Consider the following 14,575-nt stretch of genomic DNA (forward strand, 5'->3'; position numbering starts at 1 on the left):
CTTGATTCAATCTAAAATGAACGGAATTGAGCGCGTGATTGAATTTGTGACGAGTCTTTGTAAGTTGCTCGGTCTGAAGACTCGTACGGAGGACCTACTAGACCTGGTAAGTTAGTGGTTGTGCTCATGTTCCCAGGGTCGGGCACGTTTTCGCAGTTAGTATCACCAATCAAATCAAGAGACCACTATTGCATCCACTCAGCTTGATGTCCGTGAACGCCAAGCGACACAACACATCAGACCAGAAAAATACTCCGGTTGGCAGACTTGGAGCTGTCAGATTCATGTAGACATGCACCAGGACACTAATTTCGCAGCTGAACGACGGAGCGTGTGAGGAGTATAAGATAGGGTCCCGTAAATCTCGTGCGCCGGCCAGGTGACCGACTTACTCCCTTCGTCACCTCCTGAAGCAACACCACCACCCTGCTTTCTCGTGCGCGCATCCTCTGTGTTATTTTTTGTTCGCGGCGGACCAGCCTTCCTCCCCGTCGATGACCTTTTCGAGCGACTGACATTAAAACGTCCAAACTCAATAATTTCCACCTGGTCTCACGCCAATGGCAAGGGCTCCTCGGTGATCCGGGCGGAGCACAGTCTCGGTCGTCTCCCCCACTCCACGACTAGCAGCTCCAGCAACCCTATCAGGGCTACTGCTGAGCTCCAAGCTTCATCCACCGTATCGACTAAATCGATGATGAACACGGCGCTGGGATCTCAAGCCCTGTATCCAGACCGGACTTTCCCACCATCAGCGTCTTGTTCCCAGGTGGCCCAGAGATCCACCGTCAGACTCGCAGATCTCGGACTCCCTCCACGCAAATCTGGTGCCCCTAATTCCCGTCGCCCCGTTGGTTCAGTAATGTTTCCTCTTTCCTCTCCCGCCCCAGTTTGCTCCGTGTGCACACAACCATGGCGATGGATTCACCCCCGTTCCCGGCCAATTCACATGTCAAGAGGACCCCCAGCCGTCAGTCACGATCATGCAAGGTCTGCCGGGCCCGCAAGGTGAAGGTCAGTACTCGAAGCAAAAGCCAACGAAAAGGCAAATCAGAGACGATCCCCGTCAGGAACCCCCCAATTGAGAAGGGCTCAGATCGCGACGGGAGGGACCGTCCGTCCCGGCCGTTGCCTCTTGTTCCACCAAGACCCCAAGATCTATTTCCCTTCAATTACCCCAGGACGAGAGGCAGAATAACCTCATGTGCTGGTGTATCGCGGTGGTGAACTTGTCGCCGGACGGTGGAACGACGATGGTCGATTGCCGAATCAGGGGGATCATGTGCGAACCGTGGACGCTAACTCGCATAATCCCCGGTTGTGGTGTAGTGCGATCGAGTCAAACCTTGTCATGCGTGCTGTGCCCATGGGTATCCATCCAAATGTGTGTATGAAGACGTACCCGACGAAGATGCTCGCCCAATCAGTCAAGCGGAGGAAATCCGGAACCTGCGTCTGGAGATTCGAGAACTTCGAGCGCGTATAGATGAAAGGAAAGACCGTATGTACTCAAGCCCATCTCTCTCTCTATCTCTCTCTTTGACAACCACTGCGAAACCAGCTGATACTGATATAACATCATCCGCCAACGAACAGAGTCACAAGCCAAAGACTTGGCCCGCCTCGATCAACTCGAAAGCTTGTTTGATTCCATCCGATCAGCTCCATTAAGCGAAGTGGACACGCTAGTGCGGGATATCAGAACTACACAAAGCGGCTTGAAGAAAGGATTGATCGCAGTGGGTCCATGGGAGGACTACGAAGGTAAGCTCTGCACCAAGAGAGACGGTTGTCATGGCATAGAGTACTTCGCTCAGACATCCTGTACAGCATACGAGGACCATGTATCACCACGTACTGTTATCCCTCTTCACACTCGATCCAGGAATGCAACCCCGGAGAGTAACTTCAATGACCGTGTCACCAACGCCGACGAGGAGAGTGAATTTGGGGACGTGGCGTCGGACGAAACTTCAGAAACATCTGGCTCATCTGGTGTTGGTTCGGTAATCAATTTACAACGATCAGCCGTGGACGTGTTTGTCGAACGATTCGTCGATGCCTTTGCCCCCATGGTAGATTCCAAGCATGGCCGTGCTGGAGCATTGCGTGCCGCAGCAGGGATTCGTATGTTTTCACCTTTGATGTCGGATGCCTTTGAAGCAGTCTCGGTGGCCTTCTTTGGTCGGTCGATCCAGAACAAACAAGTCGAGGCGTCTGGGTTTCGCCTGTATCCGCGAGTACTTCGCGCACTTCAGGATGCGCTGGTCGATCCAGAGCGATCCAAAGCAGAGTCGACATTGGTCACCGTGACCCTATTGCTTGCCTTTGAAGTATGCCTAAGCCCATTTTCTTTTTGCCTTACAGGCCTGTGGAGGATCAATGTCTCTAACTAGACTAGAGTGTGGAGCGTACAACCCATAGCGGGGTACCGGCACATGTGCGTGGTGCAGTGCGCCTCATCGAGCATCGGGGCCCTGAGAACCATATGTACGGGGTAGAACATCTCCTTTTCACTGAACTTCGGCCTTACTGGGTGAGTGATCCGAATTCTGATAACAGCGCAGCTGCAGAAGCTAACACGGGCCAGATTGGTGGAGCGCTGGCGGCTCGCCAACCATCGTTTCTCGCTCGTGAGGAGTGGAAAACCATACCTTGGTCGGCCGGAACGACCAAGAAGGACATGCTGCATTATCTACTCGATATTGCAACAGAAATCCCCGGCTTGCTGGCGCAGTCGGACCAATTTAAGGAGAGTCAAGCGGCTCGCACAATGGGTGCGCAGGAGGCCGCCGTGAAGCAGGTGGCTTTGTGGAACGGCATCACCGATTGCATGGGCAAGTTCCAGCAGTGGTACGCGGAATGGGTGGTGCAGAACTCGCAAGGCCTCATACAAGAAGTGGAACAAAACGAAAATCAAAATTTCCCGATCTTCAGACGGCGGGACTTGCGGACGGGCGCCATCTTCGCGTCTACGAGATTCACCTATCCCAATCTGCTGCTGGCGCAGACGATGTGTCTGTACTATGCCGTTCGACTGATACTGTCAAGTATTGACACCCGCCCTCAAGACCGCGTCACACCCATGGAACAGTATGAGCTTGGATGTGGTATATGTCGGACTATGGCGTATTACATTCTCACTGCGCCCGGGAACATGATCAATCGTCTTGCGTTTCCCACCCGAGTTGCGTGGGAGGCCTTTCCGGACGGTGGTCCCGAACGAGCATTCCTGGCGGAGGTGTTACAACTCGTGGAGCGCCGGCATGCTTTAGGGCTCTGGGGAAGTGCCATGGCTGAGCTGTCCGTGCGGCAAAACTCTCCATTGAATTCTGAATCTGATGTCTGATGAGGATCATTCAGTCCCCATGACAGGGAAGCGGCTTCACCAAGAGTGAGCCGGAACGACGCGACGAAAGCCTGTCCCACATCCGCTCAAAAGAAATATCCCATTAGCGATTTGTCATTACTTCTAATTTCTTGTTTCTCCAATTGAATGTCGTGTCTTCGCGATCCATGTGTAAAGAGGGGACGCCTTGACCAGGATCCTCCCCTGTCCCACGTTCAATAGCGTCGATGAACCGGCATCCATAAGAGCCGAGCTGCGTGGTCTCCACTCCGCATCCAGATCAACTAGGTCATCGCCTCTTCCCCTCGCCTAGAAATGAATTGTTTAGTAGGCGAGGTGATTAAGGTGATACATCACACGGGTCAAGAAAGAACAAAAGCACTCTAAGAAGGTTCTGATTGGGATCCTCCTCCAGGATCCGTGCTGACGATGCAGGGTCGGGCCAACCAGCGGTGCCTGAGCGCACAAGACACGTTGTGGAGATTACAAGCCCGATCTTGAAGCGAGCCAGTCATGGCCTTGATTTTGCATCGACGTCTGCAGATCGCAAATCGATAGTTCCTGGCACGAAGAGACCCGCCCATCTGGCCGCGGCTGAAGAGTGCGAAATTGACGGCAAAGTGGACACCAAAAAGAAAATGAATAAGCAGGGGACGTCAAAATTGGCTCGGGAGGAGTGCTGGAAGGATCATGGGCATTTCAGCTACCTTTGAACACGCCTTCGTATGCTTCATTGATGTGCGCCCGGGGGTTATAAATACGCCTTGCAGGACAGGGGCTTGGAAGTAGTCCAAGACAGTCGAGACTTTGCCTTTCCATTTGTGTCATCCATCGCCTGTCAATCTATCTATATTACCACGGCACCAAACTCAACGCGGATATGCCTTCCCTCCGCAACTTGCTGGCCTCGGGTCTGGCAGCTGCCACGACAGTCTCTGCTACCGGCATCAATGACTTTTCCTGCACATCCAAGTCCAACCCTGTCGTATTGCTGCACGGTTTGGGCGCCAATTACCTGGAGGACCTAAACGTGCTCCAATATTGGCTCCAGAATCAAGGTTACTGCACATACTCTCTGACCTACGGTGCATACGAAATCGGCCCTCTGGTCGGAGGCCTGAAGCCCATCGCCGAGTCGTCCCAAGAGATTGCCGACTACATCAAGGAAGTTATCCAAAAGACCGGCCGAAGCAAAGTCGACGTTGTCGGTCACTCCGAGGGCGCCTTCCAGTCGCTGTATGTCCCCAAATTTACGGGCGTAAGCCAGTACATCGACAAGATTGCTGCGATTGCGCCGCCCACGCACGGGACCTCGTTCGCGGGGCTATACAACCTCGCTTATCTGCTAGGTAATGCTTCGCGACAGGCCGTCGGCGATGTTCTGAAGACAGTGGGATGTGCTGCATGTGATGATCTTGGACCCGGCGGTGCGGCCGTGACTCGCTTGAATGACGGCACGCCCATTGTGCAGCCGGGCAACAAAGTGACCATCATCGCGTCCAAATATGACGAGCTGGTGACTCCCCCAGGTGTCTCTTCGTTTGTGAAGGAGGCTGGCGTGACCAACCGCTATGTGCAGGACACCTGTCCCTTGGACCCGGTTGGCCATATCGGTGAGGCCTACGACACGAATGTGTGGAACTTGGTCAAGAATGTGTTGGATGATACCCCGAATCGCAAGTTCCTCTGTCTGCTTGGATCGCCTGGTAAATGAAGTGACCTTACGGTGGTCATTGTGAATACCATGAGATCGACATGATCTCAGGGAGAGCGTCGAGATGGGCAATGGACATGTCTCTGGTGTTTAGTAAGCCGTTTTTCACGTGGTCGCGCTGGCCAGGCGTATTGCGGGGATCAGGCATTTTATGTACACAATTACCTCAATGATCCCATGATTTATTGACGACCGAGGCTCCAGAGGTGATGTCCATCATCAACCCACAGTTTCAGATGAGAGGTGTAAACTGTATACTAAAGATCGTTCTCTGGCGGCATTGGCGAGGCGATGTGACGCGATCCGCTCTTTGGGTCTCAGCACAAACTAATGAATAAACTTCATCAAGTGCACCCGATTACTGCGTTCTCGGTTGACACACGTCATGCAGTCGGTTCAGCTTCACCCGCCATGCCCTATTTCGACTCACAGAGGTGCCAGACGACGAGATCGACACAAACTCGATAGCACGGAGGAGATTGACTCTCGACCACGTGGACTCGAGACAAACGTCAATAAAGTATGAAATTCGAGTCTCATGCCGGCACCTGGAAGGTGCTTTTCTTCAAGACCGAGTCAATTAGCCTTGTCAGTAGTAGACGACTTGGTATGCACCCCCGTACTAGGGAGTGGAGAAGCCTAACGTGCGGCAACATGACAAAAAGCCAGAGTGAAGCCTAACCGACAGCGCATATCTGAATTCCAGCAACAAACTATTTTTTTCGTGTCTCCACCGCCCACCGACTCCTGGACTCTCTCACTACCTCTCGCGACACATTTCACACACACACACACACACACACCCGTCCCGGTCCAGCCACCCGCGACCAAGACCTGAAGAATGTCCGAGGACCCTCGATACAGCGAGGTTCCCGACATGCCTAATGGCACGTCCTCGGACAATGACCACTACCTCGAGGCCGCTAGAAAGCGACTGAAGACCAGCTTACAAACCACCGATGAGATTGTAGAATCGCCATTCGACGCCGAGATCCGTCGCATGACCCAGCAATTGGAGGATCTGAAGAAACAACGCTTGATCGCAGAACTTCAGGAGAAAATCCTAGCGGAGCAGCAGGCAATCGAAGCCACTCGCCAGCGGTTGAGCCTTGCCACCGCGACCGCCTCCATCTCGCCGCAGAATAGCCCAGCTCCCCTGCTTGCCCACTCATCGGTGCCAAGCCCACGTCCGGCCTCGTCTGCACCTCACACGCCGCAGCATCAGCCTGTGGTGCGACCACCTGCTTCTGCACCTCGGGCGTCTCCGACCCTTAACGCCTCTTTTATCAATGCGACTGCAGTAGTCGCAACACAGCCACGTCCAGCAGCCCCTGCTGTTCAGCAACTTGAGACGCTGAAACGCCCGGCCCAGGCCCCGGCCCCGGCCCCAGCCCCAGCATCAACACCAGCATCAGCACCAGCATCAGCACCAGCCGCGGTTTCTGTAGCGCCTGTTAAGCCTCTGCAAATTTCCAGTGTGCAGAACGCCTCCAATCCTACCACCCCCGTTAAGAAGCCTACGTCTTTTGTGACCAATGGCACCTTAACTCCAACAAACCTTTCGACCCAGGTCAACTCCGCTTCCACAACTCACGCGCAGCAGCAGCAGCAAGGCCATCTTCAGTGGTATGAACGCCCGCGAACACCGGGAGCTCCCAATGAATCTAGCCAGGACAAGATACCTGAATACACTGGAGAGACACGGGACAATTATGCCAACTTCATTACCGCTCTCGAGGCGCACTTTGCCAAGGCGCCAACCTATTATACCAAAGAACGCGACTACCGGCGAGTCAAGCTCGCTCTTGAACATGTGTCTCCCGCTGAACGGGAGCGCTGGTATGCGTCACCTGATCGGACCGCGACGTGGTACGGCTTCCGCGCATTCTTGGTCAAGGATGCGGTGAGGAAACTGAAGGCTGCCGAACAAGCTCGAAGCGCCAGAAAGAGTGTATCCGCACCTCCGGCGCCTACCCCAGCGGCTGAGCCTCCCCAAACTGTCGTTGGCACAACGACTCAGTCATCTGGAGTGCAGCAGGCACAGCCGCTGGTAGCCAGTATTCAGCCGATCATCCCTTCACAGCCCGCTCCAGTGACCCAGCCAACTACCCCAGCTGTTGCATCGCCCGCTACGAATGCCGGTCCGATGGCACCGCCCTCATTCAGGTTCCCGCCTTCGTCTGCCAAGCCAGTCGCACAAGCACAAGATAACGAGCCCAAGACCCCAACCCCGACCACACCTGTCCGAATCAAGGTCGAGACGGCCGTGACCCCCCTTTGAAACTCACAAGAAGCCATCAGCTAGATCTGAAGAGGCGTATGCCCGGTACCGGAACGGCCAGCAAGAACCCGGTGAGACCGTCAGCTCGTTCTCGGCATGGCTCCAACGCTTGCTCCCTGATATCGATGTGGAGCTCAGCCTTGAAGATCGCATGAGTTTCTTGAAGAGGGGGTGGTATCGGCGGTGCGCAATCGGGCTCACCGTCCTTTCGCCTACTTCAAGACGTACCCAGACTATGTCAGCTATCTACAGGATATTGAAGACACACTTCCGCAGCGTCAAGCGGAGATGAAAGAACTGTCCTCCTCTTACAAAAAAGAAAGTGAGCGAAGTTCATCTTATAGATCTGGAATATCTAGTGAACAGCCCAGACGACGCTCACCCAGCGTTTCACGAGGGCGAACCCCAGAGAGAGATGTAAGCCATCGCTCCTCGAGAGGCTTCTCACGAGCTCCCTCGGTTCGTAAATCTTCAATTGCGCGCCCTTCGGCATCGAGTCGGGGCCCATCGCCGCCCCCGCCCAACATCCAAATCACGGCCGCCAACAGCTTCTTCGCTTGTCGACAATTCATCTCCGGTATGGAAAAACACTTTCACAATCACCGCGGATACTTTATCGACGACTCGAAGAAGGTTTCTTACGCCGAGCGATTCCTGGCTCCTGTCGTGTCGGACACATACCGCTTTTTTAGTAGCCGACACGCCCGTCCAATCACGTGGTTCGATTTCTGCGTCTTCTTGCTAAATCATTCCTCATCGTCTCATCGAGCTCTCGATGCAATTATGAAGTACAATAACTCCTATCAACGGGCCAATCAGTCTATCCGGGACTTTGCTTTGTGGATCCAACAATATGCACCGCATTATCAAAAGGGCGACAAGGATGACCGAAAACATCTACTGGAACACTCCCGGCAAGAGCTGCGGATGGTGGCACGCCAGGATTATGAAAAGTATCCCACCCTCGCTTCCTACGTGGATTATCTGGAGCAAGTTGAAAGGAGTTCTCTCCTTACTCAGAAAGATATCGGCACGGCTAATGTGATCTTACCCATCTCCTCGCGACGAGCCCGGTAGGACTCTTTGCATCGAACGCTGATATGCCCTTTCTTTCAAGTATCTCTTCTCTATATTCTTTCCACGGTGGTCGTTATCGGAGTTAGAAGTTTTCTCATCGGACCAGGTCATTTATTGAGCTTGGTCTTTAAGCCGCATCAATCTGCCTTGGACGCCATCCAATCCGCAATCGCCCCAGTCACTTGTAGAGGCAACGTGATCACCCGCAACAAGGTATCTATTAAAAGCGCGACCTTACTTCCTCCTCGTATGAAATAACTTCGTCATTTGTAGTTAGTTGGAACTGTTATCAACTCGATAGATAAATCTCACGGACTTTTCATCCTTTCCGCTAGTTCTTCCGTCCTTTTTCCAAACATCCCTGAATGAGACACAGGACCACTGAAGTTTCTCACAAAGACGCCTATACCAAATACATCCCTTAACAGCTCTTCATCTACTACCGTACTGCTTTTGGTATCGATGGACGAAAGGGGAGATTTGAAATCGGCAGCTCCCTGCAATGAACTTTAAATGCATTAGCGGAGAGGTTGCCGACGGGAAATTACCCGACTCCCGCTGCGGAGATTGCGGAGAAAGCAAGAGGAACCTCGGCTGAGCTGGTTCACTTCTGCTTACAATCCCGCTTACCCCACAAGTTCTCGAGTTGGCTCCTGGCACCTGCAATGCTCATGTAGTTTATACTTTGTACGAACCAATGCTCATGAACCACTGAAGTGTCCGCCTGGAAAGGAGGGGAACCCCGCCAAGTGAAAACTCCTAGTCACTCGATCGCTTCTATTTTTGATCCGGCGTCTATTCAGTGATACTTCTCTTTTTACTTATCCTCGCCGTAACATAGCCCATCCTTTCCATTTCAGCCTGTCGTTGCCCCCCCATATAATTCTGTCTTGGATATTCCTTCGTCATACAATATCTTTCCCCAACCAGCATTTGTGTTACAAGATAAAACCTGGTCGAAAATGGCACCCCCAACAGCCACCGAAACAGTAAACAACATCACCATGCAGGCGCCAGAATCATCCCAAGTGGCCGGAGTCGAAAAGGCCAAAGTCAAGATGCAAATGCCCGGAATGCCCAAATTTGACGATAAATACAAAGAGCGGGAGTTCCGGAAGGGTCGCCTGGCTGCTGCATTTCGCATCTTTGGCAAGTACGGGTTCGATGAAGGTATGTCTGTCCCACATGTCGATAGGGTTGAGCTCCATCGACGGCAGTCTCTTTCGTGAACTGCCTCTTGGATCCGTCATCTCGACCCCGGGTCCGAGAAACGACAATTTCCCTCAACTGATTCATTTCTCCTACTCGACAGGTGTCGCCGGCCACATCACCCTTCGCGACCCCGTAGACCCCTCCACATTCTGGGTCAACCCCTTTGGCACGGCCTTCTCCCTGATCAAAGCATCCGACTTGATCCAGGTGGACCACTCCGGCACCGTGATCGACGGTGGACCTAACCGCATGCTCAACGCCGCGGCCTTTATGATTCACTCTGCGATCCACGCCGCTCGACCGGATGTCCTATGCGCAGCGCATAGTCACAGCTTATACGGCCGGGCGTTTTGCTCACTCGGTCGGCCGTTGGATATTATCTCTCAAGACTCGTGTGCTTTTTATAATGTGAGCTCCTTCCCCAAATCTTTCACCGTCTGCTTCCCCTTCCCTCTCCCCTTCCCTACCTAATCCGCGCGCATCAAGAGGCGGGATCATGAAAAAGACAACACACAGGGGAAAAACAAAAGAATCAAATCATACTCACCTTGAGAATTTCAGGACCACGTCGTCTACGAACAATTCAACGGCGTCGTCCTCGCCGAAGAAGAAGGCAAAAAGATCGCCTCGGCCCTCGGCACCAAAAAGGCCGCCCTCCTGCAAAACCACGGCCTGTTGACCGTTGGCAAGTCCATCGAAGAGACCATCTTCTGGTTCGTCAGTCTGGAGAAATGCTGCCATGCACAGCTTCTCGCCGATGCTGCGGCCTCAGGACGCGGTGGGCAGACGGTCAAGATTGATGATGCGGATGCGGCGTTTACGTATCAGACGGTGGGGACGCCGTTGGCGGGTTGGTTTAGTGCCAAGCCGTTGTTTGATGTGATTCATAAGGAGACGGGAGGGGAGTATTTGGAGTAGCGGATGGCAATTGATGTAGTGGTAAGTGTTGATTTGGAGCGGATGGGGATCAAGGGAATGCGCATTCATCTGGGTGGTTGAATTCGGATATGTATCCGTGATAGCACACAGAATGAACATTTAGGAGAATGGCACAATGCAATCAGGTTGGATTGATTATTGACGATTTATCGGAAGGTCATCTTTACCGTTGAACAAGATTGCTTCCAGATTGATGTGATCTTGAAGATCTATCCAAGTCGGGGGCCAGGTACAAGTGTACCAAGTAACCAGGTATAACTCACAGGCGACGAGTGTAGTCAGCTAAGGTTGCGCCCACGGTAAATAGTTAATCAAATTTGAAGAGACGAGGTAAGAGATATAGATAGGTACCTAACTCACAAAGTCAGCATTTCATGGCGCGTGGGAACAGTATCTACCCTTCGTAGGTAAAATGAGAACGGAATGCAGAACCGGGCTGGCTTGGAGCCCGCCGAGAGCCTCCAGTTACAGATGTTCACAGCTTAGAATTGGGCTTGTAGGTCCAAAAAATTATAATTAAAGTTGACAGGTATCACCGGGACAGGGTTCACTCCGTATAGTCAATGTCCACAACCAATCTAACAGGTCCCGGTGCAGCCGCACCCCCAATACCGTCATGATGTCTGTTGTCCGCAACATAAGCATCCACCACCTTTCGAGCCTGTGGCGTGACAATCGAGCAGCCTTTTCCATCCGGCATACAGATTCGCATCCCCTGCACATCCTGCTTGGCCATCTGCGCCTGAATCGCAGAGACATCCCATCCGGACCACCCCTTGTTTTCTCCATCTCCAAAGGAAAACTCCCCCCACGTGGATGTATATCCACCCCAGTTATCAACTGGTAATCCCGTGGTTCCAGGTGCGGCGCCCCACGCACCTTCGGAGTTCTCGTCAAAGGCGATGTGCTGAGTCTCGCCAGGTGGGAGGACAACTTTCAGTGCAGTGTGTCCATACCATCCGTCCATTTTGCCCTCGGGGCCAATTTTGTTCCAGAACACGATCGTCCATGGTTTGCTGTTGGAGCCCCTGAACTGGGCAACATACTTGTAGCGGTGGGCATCTGCGGGGCTCACGGGGATAATGTTGCTTCCCCAAGGGATGCCGACATTACCACGGTATTGGATATGTTCACCAGACGGCTTGGTTCTTTGACCAAAACCCTCGAGTGCAAAGACGCCGTTCAGGGGAGTGGTGGTCCAGTTCAGTAATTCAGGGATCGACGGTGGTTTGGCGTCCAGTGGTGGGTTTGAAATGATCGATGGAATGGATGGAATATTCGGCACAAGGAGATTCGAGGAGATGGCTTGAGGAATGCCCCCGAGGATTGGAGGCAAATCAGAGACCAGTGAAAGAATTTTGTGGGCTGCGACATTGCTGGCCTTTGTCGTCATGGCAGTTGTGATAGAAGACATAGGAAGATTGATACTCGAGCTTGTTCTGACTGATGCTTCATCTGTGATGGATTTTGAAATGGTGGTCGAGACGATTGGATGCACGGTCTCGAACACAGTGGCGGTGGTTGTTTTGTGGATATGGATTGTCGTTGGGTGAGCCGGCCGCTTTTGTAGAGTCTCAGTGGGAACCAATGGTGACACGATCTGCGTGGATGAGAATGGCGTTGTTGCAATCCCAGCCAGCGATGTGTTTGAGGGAATCACGACGTCGATCACGGTCGTGCCAGAGGCTGGTGTGGCAGGTGCGACTACTTCATTGCTGGTACTGTGATTTGAAACATGTATTATGTGCGCCGTAATATGCTTGGTCGCGTTGACGGCTTGAGTGGACTGACACTCTGTATAGACGGTAGTGGTGAAAGTGCTGGTCGCGACGTGCGGCCCAGGAGCTGTTTGCTTCATCCAGCTGGAAATACTTGCATCCGGACCTTCAGACACGACAATGGGTCGGATAAAGCGAGGTCTCATACGATGATGGTGAGAAGCCGAGATAGGACACGCCCCCAGCGTCACCAGAACCGATCCATATACACCCCAATGCATCCCAAGATTGGGAAGTTGGAAACTTGGTTGGCTCTTTCAAATGATTATTGAGTGGAAATTGGCTTCCAACGGACAGAATAGTCCTGTAATGGCTGTGGTGTTGTGTGACAGGGCCGTGCAGAGCTGAGGAAGCTCCGTAATTACTCACGATGAACTAGCCTTGTGTCAAGCCTCAGTCGAACAGAGGTGAGCGATTTGCCATTTGGTGTTGATTGTTGTTGCTGATCAGATTTGCGGCGAGGATCCATGTTAAATCGGCACATTTGGCCTGTAAACACCAAGTCACGAGTTTTGACCTTTTGTTTTCACAGGAATGCCACTATCTCGTTGCGGGTCTAGACCCTGAGATGAGCTGGACAGTAGCAGTCCTGAATTCCAGGCCCTACCGGACTGCCTTGGCTTGCTGCCAATAATTTGAATCCAGGGCCATCATCAACCCACCCTATATCTGGTGATTCACAGCTCATGTTGTTCTTTCGAAAGGTGCTGGACACGTAATTGCGATCAAGTGACTGATACTTTGTCCAGGACCGGTCGGGACAGTCCTTTTTTTTTTTTTTTTTTTTTTTTCTTCTCGACTTTCGGGCTTGACAATGAATTGATCCAGTAGTCAAAAGCCAACCGTAATCAGTGGCTATGGATAGGGGCGCCGGTTCCCTTTCGTTGCGACATCATCCCTACAGGGGGAAAGGGCATTCCAACCGCCATGGCAGCTCATCGGACAGGTTTCTTTCGTCATTTTGATTCAAGTCGTCGATCTGGATGGTCCTTTGAGAATGGAGTTACCGCCAAGTGAACCTGAAGGCCCTGGCGAGTCCTTTACACGAAATTCCCTTTCCAGATACAAGGGAGTGGATGGGTGTTGTAGAGGACTTCATTGCTATTGTGAGTAAAAGTGTACCATAGTTCTTGTTTTGGTTGAACCCGAAGGAGAATGTTGATGGGGATGGGCCCGAGGCCGGGTTGCGGCTCAATTGATTCTCCGGGCTGGTGTAGGCTGAAGGCTGCCTTCAACTTGGACACAGGCCTTCCAACGCTACAGTTACACCATCATATAACAACTACCAAGGATGTCTATACACTACGGTTCAAGGCTATTGCATCCAGCCCACCCCACCCTTATGATTATATCAGACGCAGGTCTGATATGATCGTTTAGGTAGGCGTAACCAGTTGAAGTTCCCGCCCAACCGAACCGCGACCACTTGCGTGCATGCGAAATTCGGTCACGGCTGCGCTTCAAAGTTCAGAGCATCTTGACGTCGTACTCTGTACTTCGACTGCCATTTTGTAGACTGTAGAGCCGCTCAGTTAGAATCCCGGCGCAGGGATGAGAACCATCCCTGACGGCGCATACACTTCATCCGAGATGGCATTGTATGTCATGGCCATTGGACCTACAAGGCCACGAGTCTATCACGCGTCGGAGGTGGTAGTCCGCGCTTCAGAAGAATCCTGATAGATAGCACTTTGATAAGGCAAGAACCATGTAGACCGTGCTGTAGATAAGACTCATCGATCGGTCGTGACTCGTGACACACTGGATCACTGGATAGTGGATACCGACAGATTATTCCCAAAGAGGCAAGACTCACGCCAAAGTGTCAACGAGTCCGGGCGGGATCCTCGCGCCTTCAGGCCATCAATTGAGGTATGAAAGCATCATCCACCCCCAGCCACCTTGCCAGTGCTAGGTCCTGACCAGGCTGGAGCTGAAAGGCTGTTGAATCGCCCTTCTTCTCGTTTTTCTTGATATCATGTATTTACCGGAGCAGCAGGAGCTTGTGAAACGTGAAAATATCAAGGGCAATGCCTTTCCCGATCTTCCTTTGCTATACCGGATTAGGTAATGTTCAGGGAGGACTGTACTGATGTACTCAGTGTACTGTAGCTTAGGTTTCGATAGAATTTCCAGGAAAACTTTGAAAAAGGCTGTCGCAAAGACTCTTGCATCGATAGGTGCTTATAAAAGTTATGTTTAAGATTCCATGAATGGTTCTTGCA

The 14,575-nt window shown here is 52.3% G+C and overlaps 5 protein-coding genes across 5 annotated transcripts; 4 read left to right on the forward strand and 1 right to left on the reverse strand.

The window, feature by feature from the left end:
- Nucleotides 1-912: 912 nt before the first annotated feature.
- On the forward strand, nucleotides 913-3,349 carry N7539_005572 (uncharacterized protein; the record flags this gene model as incomplete). The annotated part of the gene is made up of 5 exons (XM_056935174.1): nucleotides 913-1,114; nucleotides 1,397-1,501; nucleotides 1,597-1,764; nucleotides 1,831-2,333; nucleotides 2,402-3,349. 5 exons carry the CDS (start codon nucleotides 913-915, stop codon nucleotides 3,347-3,349), a joined length of 1,926 nt encoding a protein of 641 aa, XP_056790368.1.
- Nucleotides 3,350-4,229: 880 nt separating this feature from the next.
- N7539_005573 (esterase/lipase family protein) lies at nucleotides 4,230-5,063 on the forward strand (the record flags this gene model as incomplete). Its single annotated transcript, XM_056935175.1, has 1 exon — nucleotides 4,230-5,063. The coding sequence occupies one exon, from the start codon at nucleotides 4,230-4,232 to the stop codon at nucleotides 5,061-5,063; it is 834 nt and encodes a 277-aa protein (XP_056790369.1).
- Nucleotides 5,064-5,904: 841 nt separating this feature from the next.
- Nucleotides 5,905-8,421, forward strand: N7539_005574 (uncharacterized protein; the record flags this gene model as incomplete). The annotated part of the gene is made up of 3 exons (XM_056935176.1): nucleotides 5,905-7,329; nucleotides 7,379-7,527; nucleotides 7,587-8,421. The coding sequence occupies 3 exons, from the start codon at nucleotides 5,905-5,907 to the stop codon at nucleotides 8,419-8,421; spliced, it is 2,409 nt and encodes an 802-aa protein (XP_056790370.1).
- Nucleotides 8,422-9,383: 962 nt separating this feature from the next.
- N7539_005575 (class II aldolase/adducin family protein) lies at nucleotides 9,384-10,551 on the forward strand (the record flags this gene model as incomplete). The annotated part of the gene is made up of 3 exons (XM_056935177.1): nucleotides 9,384-9,591; nucleotides 9,734-10,041; nucleotides 10,195-10,551. 3 exons carry the CDS (start codon nucleotides 9,384-9,386, stop codon nucleotides 10,549-10,551), a joined length of 873 nt encoding a protein of 290 aa, XP_056790371.1.
- A 568-nt stretch (nucleotides 10,552-11,119) lies between these two features.
- N7539_005576 (uncharacterized protein) lies at nucleotides 11,120-12,571 on the reverse strand (the record flags this gene model as incomplete). Its single annotated transcript, XM_056935178.1, has 1 exon — nucleotides 11,120-12,571. The coding sequence occupies one exon, from the start codon at nucleotides 12,569-12,571 to the stop codon at nucleotides 11,120-11,122; it is 1,452 nt and encodes a 483-aa protein (XP_056790372.1).
- Nucleotides 12,572-14,575: the final 2,004 nt, after the last annotated feature.

This window comes from Penicillium diatomitis, assembly GCF_028827545.1.
Source record: "Penicillium diatomitis strain IBT 30728 chromosome Unknown utg000005l_segment0_segment0, whole genome shotgun sequence".
Taxonomy (NCBI): Eukaryota; Fungi; Ascomycota; class Eurotiomycetes; order Eurotiales; family Aspergillaceae; genus Penicillium; species Penicillium diatomitis.